This window comes from Leptonychotes weddellii, chromosome 10 (assembly GCF_054177405.1).
Source record: "Leptonychotes weddellii isolate Sample4059 chromosome 10, ASM5417740v2, whole genome shotgun sequence".
NCBI classification, from domain to species: domain Eukaryota; kingdom Metazoa; phylum Chordata; class Mammalia; order Carnivora; family Phocidae; genus Leptonychotes; species Leptonychotes weddellii.
Genome location: NC_138378.1, coordinates 53980117 through 53993444, shown reverse-complemented (window position 1 = coordinate 53993444; position 13328 = coordinate 53980117). Strand labels below are relative to the sequence as shown.

The 13328-nt window shown below is 41.9% G+C and overlaps 1 protein-coding gene across 7 annotated transcripts in view; it reads left to right on the top strand.

Annotated features, from left to right (window-relative positions):
• Positions 1-12598, top strand: part of THADA (THADA armadillo repeat containing) — a 328075-nt gene extending 315477 nt beyond the window's left edge. For all 7 annotated transcript variants that reach the window (XM_081833473.1, XM_081833472.1, XM_081833471.1 and 4 more), the window contains 2 exons: positions 1608-1777; positions 11504-12598. In XM_081833473.1, coding sequence (XP_081689599.1) covers positions 1608-1777; positions 11504-11896 — 563 coding nt within the window. In that variant the 3' untranslated portion in view covers positions 11897-12598. The remainder of the gene's footprint in view (positions 1-1607; positions 1778-11503) is intronic.
• Positions 12599-13328: the final 730 nt, after the last annotated feature.

Genomic DNA, 13328 nt, shown 5'->3' with positions numbered 1-13328 from the left:
GGCACCATGAAACATTTTGCCCATTCTGATTATTTATATCCACTTAAAGCACTGTGACTATATACAAGTAGCTTAATCTGAGCCCAGGGTTCCTCACCTGTGAAGTAGGGATGGCAATACCCAACCCATAGGATGTCAAAGGAGTGAACAGAAAGTACTTGGTTAGGGCCTGGCACCTAATAGGCCCGGGGGGCGGAGAGGGGGCATCCTACTTGGCCCAGTTCAGTACCCTGAGAACTCAAGCTTTCAGTCCAGACTCTGAGCCTTCTCCCTGTGTGCTGAGCAAGTCTCTGTGGGGGCCAGCAGTCAGGGCCAGATCTATGTGCTGGAGTTGGAGATGGGGATTAGGGGACGATGAGGCCTCAACAGAAGTGGGTCATCGAAAGACAGGCCCTGGTGCATGGAGGGACCCAAAGAGGTTCATTTTATGGAAGTATTGCAGTCCTGTGTCTCAGACCTCCTGCAGGTTGGGAGTGGGAGGCCTTGGGTTGTTAGCGGAAGTGTCAACACCCAGAGCCTCTCTTCAAACCCATTTTTAGGACTGTCTAAGGCAAAATGATGAAGTAAGCACTGGTTTCCCCAGGGCACCTGCTTCCTTTTTCTGCACCCCATTCTACTCTCTCCGCACCCTTTTCCAGCCAGTAAGAAAGACGAGCGTCTGAAAAACAAATTAGAAGACAGAGGGCAGCAAAATGTGAGTCAAATCCAGTTTGCCCCCTGCTCTTGTACAGCCTCTGCACTACAAGGGGTTTGTGTGTTTGTAAATGGTTGGGAAAAAATCAAAAGAATATTTTATGACATGTGAAAACTCTAGGAAATTCAAATGTTATTGGAACATAAATAGAGTTTCCGTATTGTCCGTGGCTGCTTTCAGCAGAGTTGAGGAGTTGTGACAGAGACTTGAAGACCCCCAGAGTCTAAAATATTTATTCTCTGACCTTTTAAGAAAAAGTTTGCTGATGCCCTGCTCTAAAATGGTAAGAGGTTGGGCGCCTGGGTGGCTCAGTCGGTTGAGCGACTGCCTTCGGCTCAGGTCATGATCCTGGAGTCCCGGGATCGAGTCCCGCATCGGGCTCCCTGCTCGGCAGGGAGTCTGCTTCTCCCTCTGACCCTCCTCCCTCTCATGCTCTCTGTCTCTCATTCTCTCTCTCTCAAATAAATAAATAAAATCTTTAAAAAAAAAATAAAATAAAATGGTAAGAGGTTTATGTGTCATGTGGCCATTGGGATTTGCTTTCAGAGGGAGGGGCAAACCAGTAGAACTCAGGCGTTGTGGCAGGCCTGCAGAGGAGACACTGGGTCTTTCCTGAGATCCTTCCAGTTACACTAGATGGGCTGACAGGAGCTAAATGTCTCATCTTGCAGATGGGCTTGCTTCTGACCACACAGGGATGGGGGGCATGGAAATGGTGGGGTTTGGGCCTCTGACTCCTTCTAGCAGAGTGAAATGGATTTATAACCTCTGAGGAGCCTATCCCAGCAGCCTCCCTGCAGGCTGGTGGCCATGATTTGACCTGAGCGCCTTCCCGTTGCCAAAGTCCTGCACAGCCTCCCTGGGCTGGCCCTGAGCAGCACATTCACCGCTCGCCTCTCTCTCGTTTCCACAGAATTTGCCTTCTGCCAGGTGGACGCTTCAATTGCACTGCCTCTGGCCCTGGCTGTGCTGTGTGACCTGCTGCAGCAGTGGGACCAGCTGGCCCCTGGACTCCCAGTCCTGCTGGGATGGCTGTTGGGAGAGGGTGATGATTTCGTGGTCCGCGTGGAAAGCACACATCAGGTAATCCTAGGGTCTCAGGGCAGTGGCGGTGGAATCAGACTGGTGGCCTGAACCCACAAGATGCAGCTAATCAGGCTTACATAGGCTTCACATGCCCACTGAAAGTGTCCTTTGGATGCTCACATACGGATCAATAACCGATTAGGAAAGTCTCCAAATGACCACAGCAGCCTGCTAGATGCTGCTGGGGTGTGCTGGGGCATCTCTCAAGCTGACTTTTGGGGTTCCAGTGGTGTTCCAGTCTTCAGATCACCAGGGGAGAGGACTTTGAAAGAGCCTCCTGGGTTTCTGAAGGCGGTGGGCATTCCCCACCCCCTACACTCTCCGACGGCCCAGCTAAAGCCAGCAGCCATGGCTGTTCCACACCCAGGACACCCCTTGATTGCCTGGCCCTGGTGGCCAAGGGAGCTGGCATCCTGAACTCCACAGGAAGGTAGTGATCAGGAATACAGTTCTTGGCAGTCTACCACCCCCAGGGCACTGCACAGACAGCAGACTGAAACACAACCCCAGTCTTCATGGGAAAAAAGCCTGTTTACATAGCCTGGAACTTCAGCCTGAGGGACAGGCTTCAGGTTTCCCACACATTTAGAGGCTCAGGAGGCGTTCCTAGGGAACATAAGCAGGAGGTGACATCCTTGCATGCCCCCTTGGCCTTGCTAAAGCTCCATGAGACTTCCCAGAAAAAAGCTAATACATTCATCTGGAGCCCCAATTTTTGCAACAGTTGCCCAGGGGACACCTCTAGATCTCCTGGTCTGGAGGCCAGCAAGGATTACGATTGCCATCCCACAGTACTATATATATTTTAAAAGCTGCTGCCAAAGGGTCTGGCTTCCAATCAGCCTGAAAGCAGGTGCTAAAGAGATTCCTCCCCTTGGAACACTGACCGGTCTTGGCACACCCTCAACAATGGGGACATAATAAGAATAAATCAGGTGGTTTAAACAATCAGAAAGGTTCAAGAGACAACCAAGAACTGGAGCAAGGTTGAAGGAGAAGTTTCATCACCCACAAGGCCACCCACTCCTTCCAGACTGAGAGAGGTGGCTGCTTTGCCTAATACATAGAAGCAAACACAGAGTCAAGCAAAATGAGGAAACAGAAATATGTTCCAAATGGAAGAAAAGACAAAACCTCAGAAAAAGACCTTAATGATGTGGAGATAAGGAATCTACCTGGTAGGGGCGCCTGGGTGGCTCAGTTGGTTAAGCGACTGCCTTCGGCTCAGGTCATGATCCTGGGGTCCCGGGATCGAGTCCCGCATCGGGCTCCCTGCTCAGCAGGGAGTCTGCTTCTCTCTCTGACCCTCCTCCCTCTCATGCTCTCTGTCTCTCATTCTCTCTCTCGCAAATAAATAAAAAAAAAAATTTAAAAAAAAGGAATCTACCTGGTAAAGAATTCAAAGTAATGGCCATAAAGAAGCTCACTGGAGTGTCTGTGTGCCTCAGCTGGTAAGCATCTGCCTTCGGCTCAGGTCATGATCTCAGGGTCCTGGTATCGAGTCCCACATCGGGCTCCCTGCTCAGGGCGGAGTCTGCTTCTCCCTCTCACTCTCCCTTTGTGCTCTCCCCCTCTTTCTCTCTCTCAAATAAATAGATTAAAAATCTTTAAAAAAAAAAAAAAGCTCACTGAGCTTGGAAGAAGAAAGGATAAACACAGTGAGAACTTCAACAGGAGAAAATATAAGAAAGTGCCAAATAGAAGGCACAGAGCCAAAGAATACAATAATGGACTGAGAAACACTAGAAGGGCTCAACAGCATACTAGATGAAACAGAAGAATGGATCAGCAAGCTGGAAGACAAAGCAATGGAGCTCATCCAGACAGAGCAGCAAAAAGGAAAGCAAATTTTAAAAATGAAGATAACTTAAGAGAGCTATGGGACAGCATCAGGTGGAATGACATTCACACCATAGGGGTCCGAGAAGGAGAAGAGAGAAAGGGACAGAAAACTAATTTGAAGAAACAATGGCTGAAAACTTCCCTAGCTGGAAAAGGAAACAGAAATCCAGGCCCAGGAAAGCCCAAAGAATTCCAAAGAAGATGAACCTAAAGAGATCTACACCAAGACACATCATAGTTAAAATGTCAGAAATTAAAGAGAGAATCTTAAAAGCAGCAAGAGAAAAACAAATTATTACGTACAAGGGAAACCCCGTAAGGCTATCAGCAGATTTCTCAGCAGTAATTTTGCAGGCCAGAAGGGAGGGGCATGACATACTCAGAACCTTCCAACCAAGAATACTATACCTGGCAAGGTTATCATTCAGAATGGAAGGAGAGATGAAGAGTTTCCCAGACAAGCAAAAACTAAAGGAGTTCATCACCACTAACCTGGGCTTAGAAATGTTAAAGGACTCCTTTAAGTTGAAAAGAAATGGCACTAATTAAGATGGGATGAAAGGAACCCTGACTGCCGCCCCATCCCACGCCCCTGACCAACAGGAAGTAGCTATGATCGGTCGTCACCCTTCTTCCTAACAGGAGTTAGGGTTACCTCTTCAGAGAGGGGAATGATGAAGGATAGCTGGAAGGCAGGCACGCAGGGACAAGCCACACACACACACCCACCCCCCGCCCCCCAGCCCTAAGGAAATCACCCTTAAAAGGATTTTACACCACCCTGGAAGGAACCCTCCACCTTTTCCCATATGATAGATAGGTGACAAAAATCTGATTGGATGACAGGTGCAGGGAGGGTTAATCAGATTAAAACAGCCTGCCAACAAGCCCATAAAAACCCCTAGACTTAGAAACTCCAGTGGCAACTCCCTCGGGTCCCCTCCCTCCTTGGGAGCTTTGTACTATCACTTTGCTATCGCTCAATAAACCTTGCTTTGCTGCCCACCAAAAAATAAAGAGAGAGAGCGAGAAATGGCACTAATTAATAAGAAGAAAACATATGAAAGTAAAAATCCCACTGCAAAAAATAAGTATATAGTAAAGGTAGTAGATTAAGCACTTCCAAAGCTACTTTGAAGGTTAAAAGAAAAAATGAACTAAAACTACAATAATTAAGGGAAACATAAAAAGATGTAAAATGTGACATGAAAAATATAAAATGGAGTAAAAATGTAGAGCTCTGGAATATGTTCAAATTTAAGTTGCTATCAACTTAAAATAGACTGTTATAGACATAGGATGACATGTGAACCTCACAGCAAACACAAAGAATATGTATGTATGTAATATGTATGTAAATACACAAAGAAAATGAGAAAGGAATATAAACACAAAGAAAGTCATCAAACCAGGTGCGCCTGGGTGGCTCAGTTGTTAAGCATCTGCCTTCAGCTCAGGTCCTGATCCCGGGGTCCTGGGATCAAGCCCCGCATCGGGCTCCCTGCTCTGCAGGAAGCCTGCTTCTCCCTCTCCCACTCCCCCTGCTTGTGTTCCCTCTCTGGCTGTGTCTCTCTCTGTCAAATAAATAAATAATAAAAAATCTTAAAAAAAAAAAAAGTCATCAAACCACAAAAGAAGAAGAAAGGAACATACAGGACCTACAAAACAGCCAGCAAATAGTTAACAAAATGTCAATAAGCAGATACCTATCAATAATTACTTTAAATGTAAATGGACTAATTCTCCAATCAAAAGACATAAGAGTGGCTAAATGGATTAAAAAAAAAAAAAAAGATACATCTGTATACTGCCTGCAAGAGACTTCAGAAGTAAGGACACATGCAGCCCAAAAGTGAAGGGATGGAGAATTACATTCCATGCAGATGGAAACAAAAAGAAAGCTGGTGTAGCTAGACTCATATCAGACAAAATAGACTTTAGAAGGAAGACTGTAATAAAAGAGAAAGAGGGCAACCATATTAATAAAAGGGTCAATCCAGCAAGAATATATAACATTTATAAATATTATACACCCAAAATAGGAGCACCAAAATATATAGAGCAAATAATAACTGACCTAAAGGGAGAAATTATGAGTAATGCAATAATAGTAGGGGACTTTAACATCCCACTTACATCAGTGGATAGGTCATCCAAACAAAATTAATAAGGAAATGTTGGCCTTAAACAATACATTAGACCACATAGACTTTAATAGGTATATACAGAACATCCCATCCAAAGCAGGAGAATACACATTCTTCTCAGATGCACATGGAACATTCTCTAGGATCACATGTTAGGCCACAAAACAAGTCTCAATAAATACAAGATAAAAATCATGTCAAGCGTCTTTTCTGACCACAATAGTATAAAACTAGAAATCAATTACAAGAATAAAACTGGAAAAACTACAAATACATAGAAATTAAACAACATGTTACTGAACAATTGTTGGGTCATAGAAGAAATCAAAGGAGAAATTAAAACACCTAGAAACAAATGAAAACAGAAACACAATATAACAAAATCTATGGGATATAGAAAAAGGGGTTCTAAGAGGGAAGTTCAAGTGATAAATGCCTGTTATCAAGAAACAAGAAAGATCTCAAATAAACAACCTAACTTTACAGCTCAAGGGACCAGAAAAAGAAGAACAAACAAAACCCAAAATTAGGAGGAGGAAGGAAATAATAAAGATAAGAGTGGAAATAAATGAAATAGAGACTAAAAAGACAATAGAAAAATCAATAAAATTAAAAGCTGGTTCTTTGAAAAGATAAACAAAATCGACAAACCTTTAGCTAGACTGACCAAGAAAAAGAGAGGGCTCAAATAAATAAAATCAGAAAGGAAAGAGGAGAGGTTACAACTGATACCACAGAAATACAAAGGATCATAAGAGACTGTTGTGAATTGGATGTGCTAAGAATGTGTCTTGGGGCAGGTGGAAGGGAGATGAGAGGTATATGTAGGAAGACAGGGAAGCACTTCCCTCTCACTCTGTACTTCTGAAACAAACATTTCACTAAATAATACTTTATAACACATGGTGCTGATGTTTCTGAACCATTGTATTTTATTATTTTTAACTGGTTGTAATCCATATTGATTTCATTACCTCTTTTTTTTTTTAAGATTTTATTTATTTGACAGAGACACAGCGAGAGAGGGAACACAAGCAGGGGGCGGTGGGAGAGGGAGAAGCAGGCTTCCCGCTGAGCAGGGAGCCTGATGTAGGACTCGATCCCAGGACCCTGGGACCATGACCTGAGCCAAAGGCAGACGCTTAATGACTGAGCCACCCAGGCGCCCTGATTTCATGACCTCTTAAACATTACAACTTGCAGTATGAAAACCACTCTTCCACAGACCTACCCACTTGGTCATTGAATGTAGTTGACCAGCAATTATTGTGTGTTTTTTGTGTAAAGGTTATGGAGAAACACCTTTTTAAAAAATATTATGATTCGGGGCGCCTGGGTGGCTCAGTCGTTAAGTGTCTGCCTTCAGCTCAGGTCATGAGCCCCGCATCGGGCTCCCTGCTCAGCGAGGAGTCTGCTTCTCCCTCTCCCTCTCCCCCTGCTTGGGTTCCCTCTCTCGCTGTGTCTCTCTCTGTCAAATAAATAAAAATCTTTAAAAAAAAAAATTATGATTCTAAAAACTGGTTCATAAAACTGAAGCTTTAGGGAAATTTCTTTACATTTTCTCCTCTGTTAAACTGAGCCTTGAGATGACAGGGGCTGTTTATTCATTTATCATTGTGTTGCCAATACTTAACACAGTGCTTTGCTCATGGTGGATACTTAATAAATAATGAGTGAATGAATGGTTTGATGAATGTTACTACAGTACTCTTGTTTGAATCATTTTTCTGAAATACTGGAAGGTATTTCTAAGATAATTCTTATTTATAATGAATTTAGAGAGAAATAAATTTGTGAAGGATAAAAAAAGAGACTACTGTGAGCAATTATATGCCAACAAACTGGACAAGTGAAAAATAATGAATAAATTACTAAAAACTTGCAATCTTCCAAGACTGAATCATAAAGACATAGAAAACCTGAATAGACCAGTGAAGAAAAAATAAATAAAAAATATAAGGGGGGGGAAGCCCCCCCCCCAAACAGAAATCCATGACCAGACAGCTTCACCAGTAAATTCTACCAAACATTCAAGGATTTAATACCTACCCTTTCAAACTCTTCCAAAAAATTGAAGAGGAGGGACTGCTTCCAAACTCATTTTACAAGGCCAGCGTTACCCTGATACCAAAACCAGATAAGGACACAACAACAAAAAAAAAAGAATGAAAGAAAATTATAGGCCAATATCCCTGATGAACATAGATGCAAAATCCTCAACTATTAGCAAATGGAGTTCAACAACACATTAAAAGTATCATGTACCATAATCCAGTGGGCTTTATTCCAGGGATGCAAGGGTAATTCAACATCTACAAATCAGTCAATGTGATATACAATATTAACAAAATAAAAGATAACAATCATGATCATTTCAATAGATGCAGAAAAGCATTTGACAAAATTCAACATCCATTTATGGTAAAAACAAAACAAAACAAAACCCTCAACGAAGTGGGTACAGAAGGTACATATCTTAATATAATGAAAACCATATATGACAAACCCAATGGAAAAAAGCTGAAAATACTCAATGGATAAAAGCTGAAAGCCTTTCCTCTAAGATCAGGAACAAGACAAAGATGCCCACTCTCACCACTTTTATGCAACAAAGTCCTGGAAATGCTAGCCACAGCAATTATGCAAGAAAAAGAAATAAAAGGCATTTAAATTGGAAAGGAAGAAGTAAAATTGTCACTGTTTGCAGATGACATGACACTATATGTAGAAAACCCTAAAGACTCCACCAAAAAAACTTTTATAATTAGTAAATGAATTCAGTAAAGTTGCAGGATACAAAATCAATGTACAAAAATCTGTTGCATTTCTATACACTAATAACAAACTATCAGAAAGAGAAATCAAGAAAACAGTCCCATCTACAATTGCATAATATACACACACACACACACACACACACACACACACACACCTAGGAATACATTTAATGAAGGAGGTAAAAGACCTTATTAAACTATAAGGTACTGATGAAAGAAATTAAAGAAGACACAAATAAATGGAAAGATATTCCATGCTCTTGGATTGGAAGAATTAATATTGTTAAAATATCCATCTGCCCAAAGCAGTCTACAGATTCAATGTAAACCCCATAAAAATTCCAATGGTATTTTTCACAGAACTAGAACATGTATTCTAAAATTTATAGGGAACCACCAAAGACCCCAAACAGTCAAAACAGTCTTGAGAAAGAAGAACAAAGCCAGAGGTATTATGTGCCTTGACTTCAAACTATACTACAAAGCTATGGTAATCAAAACAGTATGGCACTGGCACAAAAACAGACATATAGATCAGTGGAACAGAATAGAGAGCCCAGAAATAAACCCATGTATATATATATATGGTCAATTAATTTTTGACAAAGGAGGCAAGAATATACAATGAGGAATGGATAGTCTCTTCAATAAATGATATTGGGAAAACTGGACAGCTACATGCAAAAGAATGAAACTGGACCATTTTCTTACACCATATACAAAAATTAACTCAAAATGAATTAAAGACCTGAATGTAAGACCTGAAACTATAAAACTTCTAAAAGAAAACACAGATGGTAAGCTCCTTGACGTCAGTCTTAGTGATGTTTTTGTGAATCTGACTCCAAAGGCAAGGGAAATAAAGCAAAAGTAAACAACTGCGACTAAATCAAACTAAAAAGCTTCTGCGCAGTGAAGGAAACCATCAACAAAATGAAAACAGAACCTACCTAATGGGAGAAGATATTTGCATATGATTTATATGTCCAATAAGGGGTTAATATCCAAAAAAATATAAAGAACTCATACAACTCATTAAAAACAAAGAAATCTGATTAAAAAATGGGCAGAGGATCTGAATAAACATTTTCCCAAAGTAGACATACAGGTGGCCAACAGGTACCTGAAAAGATGCTCAACATCACTAATCATCAGGGAAATGCAAATCAAAGCCACAATGAGTTATCACCTAACACCAGTCAGAATGGCTAGTATCAAAAAGACAAGAAATAAGTGTTGATGAGGATGTGGAGGAAGGAGAACTCTCATGCCCTGTTGGTGGGAAGGTAAATCTGTGCAGCCACTATGGAAAACAGTATGGAGGTTCCCATAAAATTAAAAATAGAACTACCACATGATCTAGCAATTTCACTGCTGAGTATCTATCCAAAGAAAATGGAAACACTAATTTGAAAAGATACAGTGCACCACTGTGTTCACTGCAGGATTATTTACAATAGCCACGATATGGCTATTACAAAAAACCACGATATGGAAACAACCTAAACGTGTCCTTCAATGGATGAATAGATAATGGTGTGTGTGTGTGTGTGTGTGTACACATGCATGCATTGTATGTATATTATGTGTTTTATATGTATAATGTGGTTTTATATATATATAATGTGTTATATATATATTATGTGTTTTATACACACACACACGGGAATATTACTCAGCCATGAAAAAGAATGTAATGTTGCCATTTGAGACAACACAGAACTCAAAGGTATTATACTAAGAGAAATAAGTCAGAGAAAGACAAATACCACCTGGTTTCACTTAATATGTGGAGTCTAAAAAACAAACAAGCAAAACCAAACCAAACACTCATACAGAGAACAGATTGGCAGTTGGTGGAGGGGAGGGGGGTTAAGGTGGTGTGAAATGGGTAAAGGGTATCAAGAAGCACAGACTCCCAGTTATAAGATGAATAAGTCATGGGGATTAATGTATAGCATGTGGAATATAGTCAATAAGATTATATTAACTTTGTAGGGTGACAGATGGTAACAAGACTTAGTGTGGTGATCCATTTCACAATGGATACAAATGTTGTACACCTGAGACTAGTATAATATTGTATGTCAGTTATACCTCAATAGAAAAAAAAATAAGAAAGGAAGAGGCCCCTTGGAAGTTGAGGGTTTAATTATGGAGAATGCTTATTAGTCCACATTGGAAGAGCTAGGGGCTCCCCATGGTTAGGTCTGAAGGTGAAACATTCCCAGAGAATCAGGATCCTTCCACGGTATTTGCTGCTTAGAGAAAACTATTAGCCCCCTCCAGGTGAGTCAACAGATAGGGAAACTGAGGACCAAGACCAGCAACAAAAGCATCTTGTCAACTGAAATTTGTATCCATCCACCAGTGTCTGAGTCAGCTGGCCCTCTTGACATACCCAACAGGCCAAGAGTTCAAAAAGCAGCCTGTTTATGGGAAATTTGGAGACAAGATAAAGTGTCTGTTATAAAATAACCTTGAAAATCCCCAGCATTATAGAAATTTGGTTTCATACTCAGAGAGTAGGGTGTCGTGTTTGGTAATCCTTTTGCTCTTTGTTCTGCTGCTGAGATTTCTCTTCCTCCCTGCTCACACCCTCTGATTTCTAGATGCACCTTTGGGTCTAGGGGGCCACTCCCATGTTGAGGTTCCCTTTCAACAGCAGGCCCCCAAAATATCTTGGCTTGGAACCACAAACACATCTTTATCAAAGGTCATGTTAAGTCTGGGAAAGAAAATTCCTGCCTGGTAGAGAAGTACAGCAAATGAAAATAGAAGGTGACCTTCCAGGCTGCAAGTGGCAAGTGTATGTGGGTGCTGACAGGCAAGAGTGGGCCCTCCCTTGGGAGGAGGAGGGGGACATATGTCCTCCATGTCTGGCAGGACTCTGATCTGGATGGGAGCTTGTCAACATCCCCTGTAACGTTGACTTTGGGCCTTGTCATTTGATTTAGGTGGAAGACTACCTGTTTGAAAAAGCAGAGGTCAACTTTTGGGCTGAGACCCTAATCTTCGTGAAATACCTCTCTGAGCACCTCTTCCAGCTCCTCTCCAAGTCCAGCTGCAATGCCCTCAGCCCCCAAAGCCTCCACCATCTTCACAGAACAGCGTCAGAGCAGGGCCACCTCCTCTCCCAGCTCTTCAGAGAACTACCACCAGCTGCTGAATTTTTGAAGACAGTGGAATTCACGAGACTGCGCATTCAGGAGGAGAGGACTTCGGCTTGCCTGAGGCTGCTGGCCCTTTTGGAAGGAAAGGAAAGGGAAGACACCCGCATTCTCGGTGCTTCCGACTCTCCTGCAGAAGCGAATCAGTTCACTCTTGTAAGAAAAGAAACGGCTTGTTGAAAAAAGAGGACTTTTGGGGGTGGGGTGGGACTCTTCCCCCATTCCCATCTGCAGGGAACGTGTTGAACATAAATTCAAATATTTTCTTCCCTTCGTGAGTCTAGTCTTCTGTCCCTTCCCACAGAGGAATTTTTCTTCAGTTCACCCATTCAGAGCAGCCCGGTTTATTGCAGCTACTGTAGGAAGTGAGGCTACCACATTGAATATTGACTCTGTTCCCAGGTGCAGGCCACCTGCAGACCTGAATTCGCCTTTTTCTTCCTCTACAACCTCCAACGTCCAGCCATAGCCAGCCAGCATTTTCTGTGAACTGACTGTACTAACCTGGATTGTAACTCATGATTTTCTCTTTCTTCCACTGGATTGAAGAGCTGGATTAGTTGGCAAACAGCCCACTGGATCAGAATTCCAAATTTTATTCCATCTTAGCTAAGGCAAAAGTAGGTTCCGAATGTTGGATCCTGGGAGAATTAGAGATCAACTGCATAGAAATAGTTTTGTTTTTACTATCCACGTGTGCAAGTCCTGTGGCGACCTGCACATGCCATCCGAATTATTAAAAGAGCTCCTAGCCACCAAAAGTGTTTGGGCTAATGCTAGGAAACCTGATTTTGCCACCCACTGAAAGCATAGACCCTTGGCTGTTAGAAGGAAGCCCAGAGAAGGGAAAGCCAGAATAAATGATTTATTCGATTCCTACAATGTTTACTGTCATTTTCTTGGTGGCAATAACAAGATTCTCATTTAAGATGTCAGAAAACACATTTATTCACTTCAGTGTTTGAATCTAGACACCCCACAGGTTTTCTGCCTTTTGGAAGCCCGGCCCAGCCCTCTTCCTCTGATACCCAGCAGGTGTCGCTCTTGCATACATTTTGCTGCTGGCCCTGCCTTTCCTTGGCTTGCCATTTTCTACTTAAAATTTCAGAATAAGCGTTACCTGCAGACAGCTATCTTGAAATTCATAGTTTGGATTGGTCATAGCCTCATCCATATTCATTTTTCATCCTGATTATCAGAAAAGCCATTTTGGTAGTAATATGTAAAGTTGGTCCAGCTTTTAGAGGCTGTAAATATTTTTAAATACTTCTCAGGTGAGCAGTCAGTTTGGAATTATGTTAAAGAGGCAGTTTAGAGGAGAGAGGGTTTGATAAAATTTCTTACTGCAGAAAGGCTCGTGTTTCAAAATTGCTTCTCTTTAAAAGAAAACCACCTACCACTAAAAACACAACCATACTGGAAGTATAGAGAAAGGGCCCATAGGAAAAGGCAGGGAATGAAGCGAACTTAGAAGTCCAACGTTTTGTCCTAAAGAAAACAGGAAATTCCCTGGGTGGTTTTGCACTATTCAGCTCAAAATGTGGTGTTTTTTGTTTTTTTGTGATCCTGAATTAATTACCTGGTTGGGCATCTCTGTAGCCCACACATGATG